The 16,039-nt window shown below is 53.5% G+C and overlaps 1 protein-coding gene across 1 annotated transcript in view; it reads right to left on the minus strand.

The window, feature by feature from the left end:
• Nucleotides 1-16,039, minus strand: part of LOC132083701 (microtubule-actin cross-linking factor 1-like) — a 146,489-nt gene that overhangs the window by 71,861 nt on the left and 58,589 nt on the right. Inside the window, exons 24-39 of the mRNA XM_059488527.1 lie at nt 15,695-15,878; nt 14,504-14,673; nt 13,585-13,763; nt 13,293-13,431; nt 12,640-12,833; nt 12,352-12,514; nt 11,808-11,891; nt 11,606-11,713; nt 10,843-10,941; nt 10,539-10,691; nt 10,351-10,439; nt 9,828-9,963; nt 1,642-7,230; nt 1,000-1,149; nt 467-682; nt 237-386 (exon numbers count right to left, since the gene is read on the minus strand). Of these exons, the coding sequence (XP_059344510.1) occupies nt 237-386; nt 467-682; nt 1,000-1,149; nt 1,642-7,230; nt 9,828-9,963; nt 10,351-10,439; nt 10,539-10,691; nt 10,843-10,941; nt 11,606-11,713; nt 11,808-11,891; nt 12,352-12,514; nt 12,640-12,833; nt 13,293-13,431; nt 13,585-13,763; nt 14,504-14,673; nt 15,695-15,878 (7,803 nt within the window). The remainder of the gene's footprint in view (nt 1-236; nt 387-466; nt 683-999; nt 1,150-1,641; nt 7,231-9,827; nt 9,964-10,350; nt 10,440-10,538; nt 10,692-10,842; nt 10,942-11,605; nt 11,714-11,807; nt 11,892-12,351; nt 12,515-12,639; nt 12,834-13,292; nt 13,432-13,584; nt 13,764-14,503; nt 14,674-15,694; nt 15,879-16,039) is intronic.

A 16,039-nucleotide genomic window follows, 5' to 3' on the forward strand; every position in this document is an offset into this window, starting at 1 on the left:
GAGAGAAGCAGGATTAAAAGCTTCTCTTTTAATGTATGTATATAATTATAAGTGTATATATCATAATGTGTACTATGGAAATAAATGACTTTAGAGAGGACACCCAGCACAGCAGCTCCTGCTGCAGCACAAGCTAAGGGCAAAGCCTGGGAGGGAAGCAGGATTAAAAGCTTCTCCTCTGTGCAGAGGGCAGCAGGTTCAGCAGGCTGCAGGATTAGGGGCATTGCCATGGTTACCTTGTAGTGCTGCAGGCAGTGGCTCAAGCTGCTGCCATCGGTGGCCTGCTGGAAATCTCTGCCATCCAGTGACTCCGTGGTGCCACAGACCCAGCCCAGCAGCTCCTGCAGCCTGCCCTCCAGAGCCTCGTGCTGGGCCAGGATTTTAGCCTGAAAAGCAGAAATTCGTGGTTTAAAGGAGGAATTTCAGGGAGTTTTTGGGGCAGCAGCGGGGCAGCTGTCAGCTCTACCTTTTCAGCTTCTGCTGCCCCACGAAGGTTTTGCAGCCGGGACTGCAGGACCTCGCTTGCAGAGCTCAGAGACTTCTGGAGGTTCTTGGCATCCTTCTCCAAAGCCTTCAGTAACTGCTCAGGGACCTCTTCAGGCGGGTTGGCCACAATCCTCTGCACGGCATCCAGCTCCTGACCCACTGGGAAGCTCAGCTCCTGCAGCTCGGAGCCCAGAGCCTGAGACAAAACAGCACCACAGGGTGACTTCGCCTCCCTGCTGCCAAAACCCAGCAGGGCTTTTGGAGAGGCAGCTCCAAACACTCAGCCTGGAAAAATTCATTCCCCCCCTCCTGCCCTGCTAGGCTGCCAGCACTCTCCTGCCTCTCTCCAGGCTGTAAAATTCCTGTCAGCCAAGCTCAGGCTGTTGCAGGAGGGATGAGGTTTGATATCAAAGCCTGTTAAACCTGAGACAAAGGTTTCTTTCCCCAGGAAGCTGGGGAGAGGGGGGAAAAGCTCTGTCTGACACCAGCCAAGCCTGGCCCAGCCTCTCTCACCTCTGCTTGCTGCCTCAGGTCATGCAGGGCTGCCAAATTCTGCTCTGCTGGCTGCACACGCTTGATTCTCATCTCGATGTCTCGGAGCATGGAGAGATAAGATATCAGCCTCTGGTCGTGCTCCAGACACAACTTCTTGCTGAACTTGATCTGCAGAATCAGACAGGAAATCAAAGCTTCAAACTTAGGCAGAAAAGAAGACAAAGTGTTATATAAAATTCTTTTTTTTTTTTGATTTTTTTTTTCCCCAAAGGAGAAATTTGTTAATAACATTCCCACTCATGGACTCGCCACTTACCAGCCTTATCTACAAGATTTACTACAGGAGAAATAAACCACATGGTTCTTTTTCTAACATAAGCTTATAAATGGCAAGAGATCTCTTGGTGTTGCAGCAAAAGTGCCAAAAAAAAAGGAGTTTTACTTGTTAGTCATTTAGCAGTAATGCTCCAGCAAAAGGAGCCACAACTCAGCCCTGAGTGTTTCCAGTTGTACATGACCAGCTCCTTTACCAAATCCACTGCAACATCCACTCCTCCTGCTTCAGCTGCCCTCTGTGCTGAGGATCTCAGACAGATTTAGCACCAAACATCCACAAATAGCTCAGGAAAAATTGCCTAAATAGCAAAAATATTCACTGACCTGGGCCGGCCTCGTGGACTCCCTCGAGGTTTCCAGCAGCTCCCCCTCCACGATCACAGGTAAGAGCAAACCTGGGCCTGGCTGCTTGCTCCTCTCCTGGGGGGTCTCTTCTTTGGGTTTTGGGGGAGCAGAGGCTCCTCCTTGGTCTCCTCTGAGCTCAGCTCTTTGCTCGTGCTGCTTCTCCTCTCCAAGCTCCAGGATTGCGGAGGTTTCCTGAATTTCTGTGGGTTCCTCTCTGATAATTAAGTCATGGGGCAGTTCCTGTGCCACGGTGGCTGTGCTGGGCACATCCTGGGTGGTTTCCATCCTGGTGTCTTCCTGTGCCATCCTTTTCTCCAGACTCAGGACCACCAAGGATTCCACCCTGGTGTCATCCTGAGCCATCCTTTCCTCCAGACTCAGGCTCCTTTCCTCACGTTTCAGGGCCACCAAGGAATCCTGCCCATCCTTGGTGCCACCTTCCACCACCTCTCGAGCTTCCCCGTGCTCAGGGAGCACCTGATCCTCTCTGGGCATTTCTGTGTCTTTCACAGGAATTGTTTTCCTCCCTTTTCCACCCTTGTGCTTGGCTGTGTCTCGTGCCAGCCCAGCAGCAGCCTCGGTGCTGGATTCATGTTCTGGCTCTGGCACCCTGGGGACAAAGTGCTGCTCCTCGCCCTTTCTCCTTGGAATTTCTTGGGGAGCCAGGGGAGGAAGGAGCTGCTTCTCTGCAGGTTTCTCTGGCTGAGCGCTGTCTCCTGGAATGCTGCCCTGCTTCGCTTTCTTCTTCTTGCTTTTCTTTTTCTGGGTAGATTTTAGCTCAGTTACACTGGTTTTCTCCTGTTCAACTGCACTTTCCATGCGAGGGGTTTCTCCTCCTGTGTGTTTGGCAGCTCTTTCCCCTGCAAGCTCATCTCCCACAGGAACACCAAGCTCAGGGGGTTCTGCAGGACCCATCCCTCCCTTCCCTGTGCCCACACTGACAGAATCCCTCGGGGCTGCTGGTGTCTCCTGGACCACGCCGGTCACTCTCTCTCCATGCCCAGAAGTCACCACTGCACCTTCTCCACCTGCCACAACTCCCTCTGCACTTACAAACTCTTTCCTCCTCTTCCTCTCCTCATCATCATCCTCCTGGTGAAGCACCTCTGTGCCCAACTGCTCCTTCTCCAAGCCCTGTCTCTCAACTTTCTCTGTCATTTCTTCCCTCAATTCCTTGCCCTGGGCTGCTCTCACTTGGGAGATGCCTTTTGGGATCCCTTTTTCCACAGCCCCTGTCACCATTGCCTCTTCAGGGAGGGACACTGTCCCCAACACTGAGGGGAGCTCTGGAGTCACCACAGCCTTTGCCTGGGGGTGATGAAGATGATGATGATGTTCATCTTGGGGATGGACACCACCCTCTGAAGCTTCCTGGGGCTTTAATTTCCTTTCTGGCCATGCTTTGGGGGATTTCTCAGTGGCAGCAGCTGCACTCTCAGCTGTGTCATAGCTCACAGCTTCAGGACGAGCTTTGGGCTCAGCACCATCAGACCTGGCAGGGAGGATGACACCTTCCTCTTTTGGAGACAGTTTTTCTATTTTTTCCTGCATTTTTTCCACTTTGAACACCTCAGAGGCAACCTTCTCCTCAGATATTTTCATGTCTTGAAGACCAGCAGCTAATTTTTGGCTAATCAGCCCTTTCCCAACAGCCTGAGCTGTGTCATAGCTCACAGCTTCAGGGTGAGCTTTGGGCTCAGCACCATCAGATCTGGCAGGGAGGATGACACCTCCCTCTTTTGGAGATAATTTTTCTATTTTTTCCTGCGAGACTTGCAATTTTTCCGCTTTGAACACCTCAGAGCCAACTTTCTCCTCGGACACCTGCACATCCCGAAGACCAGCAGCTAATTTTTGGCTAATCAGCCCTTTCCCAACAGCTTCCCTCACGGTCAACCTTTTCCCACCGGGGGCACCCACGATTCCCCCAGCCCTGAGCTGGTTGCTGGCAATGACTTTGGCCATGGCCTCATCCAGCACGCCGTGCTCCACAGCCGCCCTCAGGGACAGCCTCTTGCTCACAGAGCCCTCCACCACGCCTCCAGCGTCTGCCTGTGCCTGCAGCAGCCTCAGGGCGGGCAGGGGGTCCACCCGGCCCAGCCTCACCGCCCGGGCACACGGCAGCTTGGTGCCTGTCGCTGCGTCCCTGATGGCCTGCAAGGGATGCACCTCCAGGTACCGCTGGCCGGATTCGACGTCGATTTTGCACTTCTTCAGGAGCTCTGGGTAGGGGGTGATCTGGCAGGTCTCGGGGTCTACAATGCCTTCTCTCATTGCTGAAGATGACAGGGCTTTCTCCACCACCTGCTGGGGCACCAAGCCCTCCTGCACCGCCTCACTCAGAGCCAGCCGCTGGCCAGAAGCTGGATCGAGGATGCTCCCACTCTCAGCCTGGATTTCCTGCACTTTCCTCTGGAATTCTGGGCTGAGGAGCCCCAGGGACACTGCCTGGGGCAAGGGCAGCTTCTCCTTGGTAGCTGGGTGCACAAAGCCCTGCAGGACCACGCTTTCAGCTTTCCTGAGCTCCTTGCACAGGTCTGGACTGATCAAACCGTGCTTCATGGCGTTGTCCACCGACAGCCTCATCCCAGACACGTGGTGGATGATCCCTCCATCACCAACCTGCTTGGTCAACAGCTGAAAAGCTTTTTCCTTCTCCAGGAGCCCTTTTTCAACAGACTCTGCCACAGTCAAAGGCTGCTTGCTTGCAGGATCCACAATCCCACTGGTCTCAGCCTGCAAATTAATGAGCTTCTGCCTGGTCACCTCATCAGTGCCTTTCCCCTTGGAAGCCTTCTCCAGCTTCACCAGCTCTGCCTGGCTCGTTGGCTCTATGAGGCCCAGATTTGAAGCCAAAGTCACTGACACCTTCTTGCCACGTTTCAAGTCAACAATGCCCCCAGTGACCACCTGCCCCTCCAGGATCCTCATGGCTGTCTCCTTGTCCAGAAGGCCAACAGCAGCAGCGTCCTTGATGGAGTAGACAAAGTTGTTGCCCGGGTCAAGGACACCACTTATGGCTTTGTCAGACGTGAGCACCTTCTGGAGCAGCTCCTCATCCATCAGACCTTCCTCAATCACGTCCTCAGTGGTCAAGGATTCACAGGCCTGAGGGTCAAAGAAGCCACTGAACATCTTCATCTTCTCCATGAGTTTCACAGCTGTGTGGCCAGACACCACCCCAGAGGCCACGGCCTCATCCAGCAGCAGAGTCCTGCCCGTCTGCTCGTGGGTGATGCCACCACTTTGGAGCTGCATCAGGAGCTTTTCCAAAGTGTCCTCTGCTTCCTGCTCCTCAGGGGCTGGCAAGGGTGGTTCCTCAACGCCCTCATCACCCAGCACTTCTTCCTGCTCTCCTGTGTCCTCTGCTTCCTGCTCCTCATGGGGTGGCAGGGATGGTCCCTCATCACCCAACACTTCTTCCCACTCTCCTTCCTCCACTTTCAGCACGGTTTCCATGTCCTTGCTTTGCCTCTCTGCTGGTGCTGCCTCCCCACGTGCAGGGAGCACATCCTCCTCCCCTCCCAGCACACCATTTTCAACTGTCCCCTCCTTCAGCACATAAACCCCTCTCACATCTCTCACATCTCCTGCCTCTCCTTCAGGCTCCCTCATACCCTGAGACCCCTCTGCCACCATTTTCAGTCTGTCTCTGCTTTCTGGAACACCCATTGTAATGCAGATTTCACTTTTCACAACCACTGCCCCACTTTCCAATGCCCTCTTCTGATATTCGGGACCTTCCACTCCATCTGCTGCAGGAGGCTTGGACTCTTCTTCTGCCTCAATCATCATTTCCTCTGTTTCTCTGGTTAATCCACTACCAAGGTCACTAGGAGGTTCTGGTATCAGTAATTTTACCTGATGTTTATCCCTGGTTGTAAAAATCACCTGTTCTTTTCCAAATTCAGCATCAGTTTCACTCCTGATGCTCTCCAGCTCAGTGGAAATCTGCTCCTGCTCTTCCACACGCAGGAACTCCTCTGCATCCTCCAAGAGGAGACCTTCAGGTCCCACCACCACCTCCCCATTCTCCAGAGCACTTCTGGGTGGTAGGATCTTCTCACTTTCACCTTTTGAAGGAGCAGATTGAAGCTCAAGCTGCTGCAAAGCCAAACCATTGCAAGGTTTGCTTTCAAGAGCTGCCTCCCTCTCCTCAAAGCCTTCCAACACCTGTGCACAGGATCCATTTTCCTGGCTTTGGATGAGAGCTTTAGTGAGGTTGCTCAACTCTGCATCCACCAGGAGCACCTTCTGGCCATCGTGGATGTTGATGTAGCTGTGGGTCATCAGGTGGAACATCAGCTTTTCATCATCACTCCTCAGCAGAGGTTCCTCCTGACCTGTGGGGCTCCTTCCAGGGGAGCTCTGGCTCCTGCTTGGAGCTCCAGAGAGCTGCACGCTGGCCAGGACGTCAGGGATGGCTGTTGCTTTCAGCTCCTTCACCACCTCTCTGTCCAGGATGCCCTGCTCCACTGCCCTCTGCCAGGACACCACCTCTGTGGTTTCTGGGACGAAAACAGCCTGCAGGAGCTGCCTCTTGCTCAGAGCCTCCTCCATCAACTCCGTGGAGAGCATCCCCTGCTCCAAAGCATCTACAACGGGGATGACCTCCCCTGTCTCTGGCCACAGCAGCCCCATGAAGGACCACAGGGATTCCAGCACCAGCAGTGCAGTCCTTGGAGCCACCAAACCCCTCCTCAGGGCTTCATCCATGCTCAGCCTCTCTCCCGTGGTGGTGTCCACGATCCCACCAGTCTGGAGCTGCCGGACGAGGAGCGTGCAGGCCAAATCCTGCTCAATCAAATGGTGCCTGACAGCCTCATCCACGGTCAGCCTGTGCCCTGTCCTGGGGTCCACAATGCCACCAGCAAAGAGCTGGGCTTCCAGCAGCCTGGTGGTCACCTGCCTGTCTATGAGCCCCTCCTGGAGAGCACGGAAGATGCTGACCTCCCTGCCTGACCTCAGGCTCACCATGCCACCCGCCAGCTGCTTGACTGGGAGCAGCCTCAGCCCGGTCTCGTGGTGGGTGATGCACCTGTCCAGGAGCTCAGGCAGGCTGATCTTCTCAGCAGTGTTGGGGTCAATCAGGTCCTTGCCACATTCCAGGTGAGACAGGAGCCTGGAGTGGAGCTGGGGGGGAAGGAGCCCCTCTTGCACTGCTGTCTCCATGCTGATTCTGCCCTGCTGGAATTTAAAGCCCCCAGTGAGGAGCTCAGCCTCAAGAATCTTCAGCCCAGTGCTCTCACTGATCCTGCCCTCTTCTATGGCAGCAGCGACGGGGAGGAGCTGCCTCCCTTCACATCTGATCTCTTCCACCTGCTGGAGAGCATCCTTCAGTTCCTGCAGCACCTGGAATGCCCTGGGATCAATGATGTTTCTTGCCAGGGCTTCCTCCAAGGAGAGTTTCTCACTGGTCTCTGGGACAACTAAGTCAGAGGAGATCACCTGGGTCTCCAGGAGGACCAGGCCTGTGTCCTGATCTATCAGACCTCTCTGCATGGCACCAAACACAGGGAATATTTCTACCGTGCCAAGATCGATCACTCCTGCCACGGCTTCACTGCCCTGGAACAGAAAGAGAAGGAAAAGAATTAGATCAAAATTCAGCATTTCCAGCATTCATTGCATGAGTTTCAGGGAGGCCTCACTTAAAAAACAAAACAAAACAAAAAAAAAAGAAAATTAAAATCCCCAAACAGGCTAGAAAGTCCTAAAGTGTTTGCAATCTAGTCCATCACCAGGGCAGCACCAAGATGCTTCCAATATCCACCAGCAGCAATGCAGCAAAGCAGCAAGCACCAAAACTCAGACTCATTCCTAATGCTCCACAGAAAAGAGGCCAGGAAACCAACAAGCACAACAAAGCCCTTCAACAACTCCACCTTTAAAAAGCAAAGACAACACAAATCCCACTCTTGGGGAAGAAAACCCCCCAGAATCACCCACTGTGGGGCAAAGAGGAACCTTCCCCAGCACAGCCTCCATGCTGATCCCTGCCATGCTGAGAATCCTGCACTTCCCAAGCAAATCCCAAGTGCCAGGATGGGTGGGGAACACCACAGAGCCCCATGGCATGGAGCAGCTCCCAGCCATGCATCAGGGCAGGAGCAGCACAGCTCCCCACTGCAGCACCTCCAAGCTGCTCCTCAGACAGGGCCAGGGGACAAATGGAACAAGTTGGAGGTTTCAGCATGAACAGGGACAAACTGGGACCACACCAGCTACTGGAGGGCCTTTTCTTGCTGCTATCCCCACAGGGAGGGTGATAATTTAAGTGATAAAGTGTCTTTGTTCAAAGGCTCTTTGGACGTTTGGGTTTCTCCTAGTGCCACTGGTTGGGTATAAGGCTGGCCCAAGCACTCCAAGATTTTTGTGGGGATAACAAGGAGGGAATCAGGACTATGGAATGAACTCCTTTTGCATCCCAACACCCTGCTGTGGGGACGGGAGGAACCTTCTGGGACAACCTCAGCTCTCCACCACCATGGCCAGGCCCTGACGTGCAAACTCAGAGACGTGGAAAGACAGAGAAAGAGGGAAAAGGGGGGAAAAACAAAAGAGAAAGATCAAAAAAGGAGATGGATGGGAGGGAGGGGAGTAAAAGGCTTTTACTTACCGACTTGCAGGGTGTGCCTTGAGCAGTTAAAGACAGAGCCTTATGGAGCAGTTCAGCCGTATCACACACAGTGTAAAGCTTGGGGTTAGCGTCCAGCATGCGACTGTTTTGTTTTGCAAAAAGAACCCCACACACAGGTCCGTCCTCTTTCCCTTCTGTGTGTTTTGTTTTTGTTTGTTTAAATCCCAGGGGGGTTAGTTAAACTTGTAAGCAAGGATGTCAGTTAATCTTAAAAACAGTTGACATGAAACACAAACCATACAGGGACACATCATGCTCAATTTAGCGCGCTCTGCTTTGCAATTTTTTTTTTTTTTTTTGGTCTTTTGTAACTTCTTTCTGACAGTTGGATGTTTCCAGCAAGCAAATGTTAAAGAGTTCTTCATGCTCCCTCTACAGTGAAGCAACAGCTCCGCAGCAGAGCTGCAGGGATGGTTTTGCAGACGGGGATTTGAGGTGAAGCCCCACTGCCATCTCTTGTTTTGCTGCCTGGCCTTCATTGAGTCTGTGAGTGAAAACTGTTCCAGCCCCAAAGCACCTTCATGCTGTACCAAAACGGCTTGACAAGCCCTGGAGAAGGCTTTTGCTCTAAAATAATTTTCCTGATCAAAAGGGAGGAAAAGGGAAAGGAAAAAAAAAAGCACCCATTCCACAGGGAGGCTGCACCAAATCCCTGATGGCTTAACAAAGTGATTTGTTCACCTTTCTGCTGCCAGCACAAGGGCTAAAGAATAAAAGAAATCATTTCCTGCTCTGAAACACCTGGAATGTGCTGTAAAGTCCAGTTTGGAGCAAAACACTACATTTTTAGGTGAAAGCTGGACAGGAAGATCTCAAAAAAGCAGCTCTGCCACCTTCTCCCCATGAGTGGCTTGAACAGGGCTTCACTCACAGACCTGAGAGCCAAAACCTGCATCTCACAGCCAGATGTGAGCGGGCTGTTGCTTCAGGGCACAGGGAGCCAGCAAGCAAACACACAAAAATATCCATTGACACATGAATATACACTTAGAGAACAGGCACACGTAAATCTGTGAATGACAGCTGGAACAGAGGCAATAAGGATGCGCTCCCAGCCCTCCCTGCAAGGACGGGGCTGGTGGGTGTGAACAGGGAACAGGTCCTGAAGGTCCCCCGGGTCAGATGAGGGGCTGGATAATGTAATTGCCTTCCACAGGGAAGAGAAAAACCCTTGGCCAGACCCTGAGGCCACGTCAGTCCCACCTTCCTGCAGTGGGGCTGAGCCCCCTGAGCTCACAGGACACAGATTTCCTCGTGGGGACATTTCCAGGGCAGAATCCCATCTGCCACCCTGCTCAGCAAGCACGAGTGAGCCTCGTGCAGGGGGCAGAGCCCTGATGGCAACCAAAGCACAGCTCTCACAACAGCTCCTGCTCGGCCTCCAGGCACCACCAGATGCTTTGGGTGACCACGAACAGGAGAGAACCACGTGCAAGGGGCTGTGAGTGGCCAGAGACACAACAAAATGAAACCTTTTCCACAGCCTGAGGAGTGGACAGGGCTGAGCATGGAGCTCAGGCAGTACCTTGTGCTCTGTCTCCTGAGCCAGCTGGCTCTGGAGCTGCTGGAGCTGCTCCGTGGAGTTGCTGCAGAGAGCCTGGTAGGTTTCCTTCAGAGCACCAATCTGAGCAGAAATCTGGTCCTTTTCTGGTTGGGAAAGCCTGCAAAGGGGAAGGGGAAATATCTCAGGGTGCTGCCTAAAACAGCTCCACAGAATTGCCACATCATTCCAAGAACAGGAAAAGGCCAAATTCACCATGAGTCCCTTCCTCTCCCTGCCCAGCTCAGCTAAAAACCTGCCAGGATAAACAACCTGCATTGTAACAATCAAATCACAAATATATGGGTCTGCATCTCAGCTAAAGAGGATTAATATTGCCCCACAGCATAAATGAGTGCACATTTCACAGATCTCATTGCAGACAATAAAGAAGACAACTGTGGTGTGCAGCTCATTGTTTTTAACGGGAGTTAGGCACTGGATCCCATGGATCCACAGCTCTAAGGAATCTCATTCCAGCCCCTTTTCTCTCCCTGGTCACACTCACTTGTGGCTGTGTTTTGCCAGGAAGATTTGGGAAGTTTTGATGGCCTCAGAGACCTGCTCCTTCTTCGCAGTCAGCTCCTCATTCAGGGCCTGGAAAAAAAATGGAAAAGTGAAATAAAGCAGCTTAATGCAGCTGTGCAAAAAAGAGCAGAAGTTAAACCTCAGGGCCTGGCATCAGCCCTGCTTTACCTGCTGCTCTGAGATGGATTTCTCAATGTCTCCCAGCTCTCTGCTGCCAGCAGCAGCTGCCCTGCCCTGCACACTCTGCTTCAAGCCCAGGGCCCAGCCCAGGAGCTCCTTCACCTTGTCCACGTGCTCCTGCTTCTCCTCCTCCACCACTTTCTGCAAACAGAGCAGGGAGGAGGAAGACAACCACGTCAAAAGGGAGCTCCAGAGGGGGAGGAAGGGGAGATGCTGCTCCCGCAGCACGGAGCAGCACCCTTGGGGATGTGGGGGATGTGGGGACAGGTCCAGGTGTGCCCCATGGCCTCACCTCCTCCTCCTCCAGGCGCCGCAGAGCGTCGCTGATGTACTTCACGTGTTGGGTGGTCAGAGTGACCAGGGCTGTGTAACGAGTCCTCAGATCCATGAACTGCCAATGGGAAAACACAGAGGGAAAAACAGAGGGAAAAGGGGGTGCATCAGTCCTGCTGGCAGATCCAATGCCACCCTTCACAGTACACGACATGGATGGGGCACCTCTGGCTCGGGAACCCCCCAGGGCACCTCTGGCAGAGCTGGGATGGCACCAATGGAATGCAGCCAGTCTGCTGGGGAGGGTGGTGGTGGTGGCCACACAAGGCATGCTGCACGACACTGGAGCAAGGGGACACTCCTGCCACGGACACTGGGGCGGGTGCTGGACCCTCACAGAGAGGGCTGCTGGGATCTCTGATGTATCCACACAGAGCAGACAGGAGCTCGGCTCCCTACAAGGTTCTCATCCCAAAGATGCACACACAGCAACACTGCATGGTGCTCTGGTTTATTTACCTCGAGCAAGGCTGGAGGGCTGAGCCGACCCTGCTGGATTTGACCCAGGGGTTCCCAGGAGTCAAGGTATGGCATACCTGGTGCTTAGGGCACTAAGCCATCCTCTCTGGCTATTGGAAAAAACAGCGAGGGTGGAAACTTTATTTATACAAAAGAGAGTTCAGCAGGAGGGAGCTCATTTTCACAGAGGCTGCTGGGTGGTTTTGCTGGGCGTGGAAGAAGCCCCCAAAATGTCCCCCTGCTGAGCTGAGGTGGGTTCCTACCTCCTGGGTGATGGCATCTGAGGAGGAGAGCATCCGCCGGCGCTTCATGGGCGACTTCTGCTGCGACTCCACGAAGGCCCTGTAGGTCATCAGCTGCAGCTCATAGTCCTGAAAAGGTGGGGAGATGTGGAGCCTGTGAGATCTGCAAACTCTGCCAGGGCTGCCCCTGCCCAGCCCAGCCCATCCCAGCCAGGAGCTGTACCTTGACAGCAGCCGAGTATTGCTGGGAGAATTTCTGACACTGGTCCAGCTTGGCTTGGTTCTTCTCAATTTCTGCAGCCAAAGCCTTCAAGGGAATTCAAAGCAAAAAATGGTTGTCAGAATAGATTGGCTGAGTTGTTGCCCAGAGAAGCTGTGGATGCCCCAGCCCTGGAAGTGTTCAGGGTCAGGTTGGAGCAATCTGGGATAGTGGAAGGTGTCCCTGCTCACAACAGGAGGATGGAAACAAGACAATCTTGGAGATCCCTTCCAACCCAGCCTTTCTGGGATTCTATGACAGCAGCCTTGGGGACGTGAGCAGAATTCTGGTTCACATCCCTGCACTTTTGGGTAAAATCCTTACACTCTCCAATTTTTCACACAAGACCTGATCCGCACCTCGAGCCAAGCAGAGCTCCTCCACTCCCCAGACACCCAACTCAAGCCTGCAGCCTCTTCCCTGCTGCTTCTCATATTCCCAAGCTCAGAGAATGACAAGAAGTGACACGGCCAGGGCAGCAAGGAGACATCACGAGCTCCTGCCTCACCGTTTGCTGGCTGAGCTGCTCCGACAGCACCCGGCTGTCCTCGGCCTGGCCGGGCTTCATCAGCTCCTGCTGGGCTGTGATCTCCTCAATCCACTGGATCAGGGCGCTGTGGCACTGCCGGTAATCGCTCAGCACCTCCTGGATGCTCTCCAGCTCCGTGTGGCTGAGAGAAAACCACCACAGGTAAGAGGAGAGGGAGGTGAAATCCCAGCCAGAAAAATTTCCCCTCCACCAAGGCTGACCCAAGGGTGAGCGTAAAGGTGGGAGAAGAGGACGGAGGAGTCTCACCGGGTCTCAATTTGGGCACAGACTCGCTGCCAGCGGTCCCACAGCTGGCTGCCCTTCTCCTGGAAGCGCTCCAGGTCGATGCTGCGCTCCTGCCTCAGCCTGAACAGCTGCTCCCCCACCTCCTTTGCCCTCGCCATCTCCTCCTCCAGCCTGGAGAACACGGAGCCCTTGTCCTTCACCTCGCCGAGCCATTGCTGCACAAGGAGACAGCACCGGGTCAGTGTCACCGAAAGCAGAAGGGACCAAGGCAGGGATGTCCTCCCAGACAGAGGTGACACAGCTGGGAAGGGGTTAATGGGTTTATTTCCCCCTTCTCCTTAAGCTGCAAAGAACGGGGAGGTGTAGAATGAAGGGGAACATGCTCCCAGGTCAGACTGCAGACAAAGCACAAGCCACAGCAGCTCCTCTACACTCACAAAGCAATCAAGGCTCTCACATCAGCAGCACAAAACCCTCTAAAAATGTACCAAGGCAAGAAAAACGGTCCAAATTTAGCAGAAATAAAGGAGAGACACTGCTCCTAGTCCTAAACACATTCATATTCTTAACCCTAACAACCTTCTCCACCCCCATGCTATTTCCACTTGTATCCAACAACCTCAAGAACACCCCCAACACAATTACAAACAGTCAAAACCTTCTTCATCACCAACCTGCAGGGCTGTCCTGTGGGTGTGAATGGCTGCCAGGTCAGCAGGAACAGCCTCCTCCTGGCTCAGCTTCACCTCGTAGCCCTTGACCAGGGATTCTGCTCCTTGGCTGCTGCGGATAATGATGTCAACCGTCTTCAACCTGGGGAAACCAAAGAGAACACAGTGAGATCCCAGGCGTGGCACAGATCTGGAGGGGGATGGATTCGGTTACACCCACCACAAGGTATAAGACCTTTAGTGAACAGGGAACACCCAAAATGGTGTTTAGGAGCAGAGGCACATCCCAACTCACTTTTCCAGGTAGATGGAAGACAGCCCATGTGTCTGCTCCATCTTGTTCACCACCAGGTCCAGCTCTGAGCGCAGGTGGGGCGTGCTGGGCCCTGCAGGAGCTTTGTCCAGGAAGCTGTAGCACCTCTCAGACACAACCCTGAGCTCTGACTGCAGCTGCTGCAGATCCTCCTGCGTGCGCTGCAGGGGGAGGGAGAGACAATGTGAAAGGAGAGGTCAAACAGACAGGGAAAAGGCAGGGGAAAAGGGAAACAGGCAGGGAAAAAGGGAGGGAAAAGGGAGGGAAAAGGGAGGGAAAAGGGAGGGAAAAGGGAGGGAAAAGGGAGGGAAAAGGGAGGGAAAAGGGAGGGAAAAGGGAGGGAAAAGGAAGGGGAAAGGAAGGGGAAAGGAAGGGGAAAAGACAGAGGAAAAGACAGAGGAAAAGACAGAGGAAAAGACAGAGGAAAAGACAGAGGAAAGGAAGGGGAAAAGACAGGGGAAAAGGCAGGGAAAAGGGAGGGAAAAAGGAAGGGAAAAAGGAAGGGAAAAAGGAAGGGAAAAAGATGGGGAAAAGGGAGGGAAAAGGGAGGGAAAAAGGGAAAAAGGCAGGGAAACAGGCTGGGAAAAAGGGAAAAAGGCAGGGGGAAAAGGCAGCAGAAAAAAACCGTGGGGAAACAGGCAGGGAAACAGGCAGGGGAAAAAAAAGGCAGGGAAAAAAAAAAGGCAGGGGAAAAAGGCAGGATTGCCCTTGGCAAAGCAGCTGGTAGGAAATGAAGCAGGCTGTCCACCTGCTGAGCTTCCCTGATGCCTTCTGCACGGCGAGATCCCCTCAAACCCCGAGACTCCCTCAGACCCAGAGATTCCCTCAAACCCCGAGATCCCCTCAAACCCCGAGATCCCCTCGCCCACAGAGAGGAGTCACAGCTGTTTTTGGGCCTGACCTCCTGCTCTGCAATGCGCAGGGTGTTCTCCTGGATGGTGTCACCGTCTGCCCGGGCGCTGCTCGGGGCCTGGATGCGGCTGACGAGCCGCTGCTCGCACTCCTCCAGCCGCAGGCGGATGTTCTTCAGCTCGGACAGGTACGTCCTGGCCACGGTCTCATCCTTGTCCTCTGCAAGGCAGAGACACACAGAACAGCAGCTCAAGCACCACTGGTCAGGAGCTGTCCCAAACGGGACCTGCTGGAATGCCTGGAGCCTCTGAGCATCTCTGCTCAGATGGAAAACACCTCAACGAGACACCTCCGTCTCTGAGCTCAGAAAGGAAGGTGTTTGGAATGTTTTCCATTGAGGGAAACACCTCAGTGGAATCATTAAATCGACACCTTAGTTACATCACTAAATCATCTCCTTCTGGAAATGAGTCCAGCCACAGGACCGGAGTCCTCGCTCCTGGTGGGACTCATGGTGTCACAAGTGCCACCACCACGTGTATTCTCCCAAAGACTAACTGCAGGAAGGGCTCCTTGCTTGGAATGCATCCCCTCTGCCAACACTGCAAGGGGAAGAGGACTCAGTGTAACAGACATCTTTTATGGAAAATCCTTTCCTTAGGATTTTTCCTCCTGAGAAGCTGGGAGGCCTCAGGAACAAAATGCAAACAATGGTTATCTGCTGCTGTGGAATGCAACAGGTGCATCTGGGATTGGTCTCATGTGGTTGTTTCTAATTAATGGCCAATCACAGCCAGCTGGCTCAGACTCTCTGTCCGAGACACAAGCCTTTGTTATCATTTCTTCTTTTTCTATTCTTAGCCAGCCTTCTGGTGAAATCCTTTCTTCTATTCTTTTAGTATAGTTTTGACATAATACATATCATAAAATAATAAATCAAGCCTTCTGAAACGTGCAGTCAGATCCTCGTCTCTTCCCTCACCCTCAGACCCCTGCGAACACCGTCACAACTCAGCAGCTCAGCTGAAGCTGCAAAGCCAAGGCCTCTCTGCAGGAGCAGCGCTGGACAGAGGCCGAACACTCGCATGGATAGATGCAGGAATAATGAGAGCAGCTGCTCACACCACCAACCAGCTAGCTCAGGAAAAAGGAGAACACGAAGCCATGCCATTAATCCTCTGTTTATGAGCTCCCACAGCTCCTGGTGGAAGCAAGAAGCAGCAGGCCCTTTGGAGCTCACCGTTCTCCATGGACTCCAGCAGCTGCCGGATGTGTTCCTTGGAGGACTCCACTTCCTCCTGCAGGCGCAGCCGGTCCGACACGGAGAACAGCTCTGAGTCGCGGCTGTCCTGCAGGAAATCCTCGTAGTGGCCCTGCAGGCTCTTCAGGGCTTGCTGACACTCCCCCTGAGCCAAGGATCTCAGCTGTGAGTGGAAAAAGAGGCACGTCCAAACATCAGGAACAACGTCCTGAGCACCAACTGAGCCGCCTTCATCTGCCCAAGGGGTATTTTCAGAGGAGGAGAGAAATCCTTGTGCCTCCCCTCAAGCTGTGCTCACTCCCTCATGAAATGCTCAATCCACCA

Source organism: Ammospiza nelsoni, chromosome 25, assembly GCF_027579445.1.
Source record: "Ammospiza nelsoni isolate bAmmNel1 chromosome 25, bAmmNel1.pri, whole genome shotgun sequence".
In the NCBI taxonomy this organism is placed as follows: Eukaryota; Metazoa; Chordata; class Aves; order Passeriformes; family Passerellidae; genus Ammospiza; species Ammospiza nelsoni.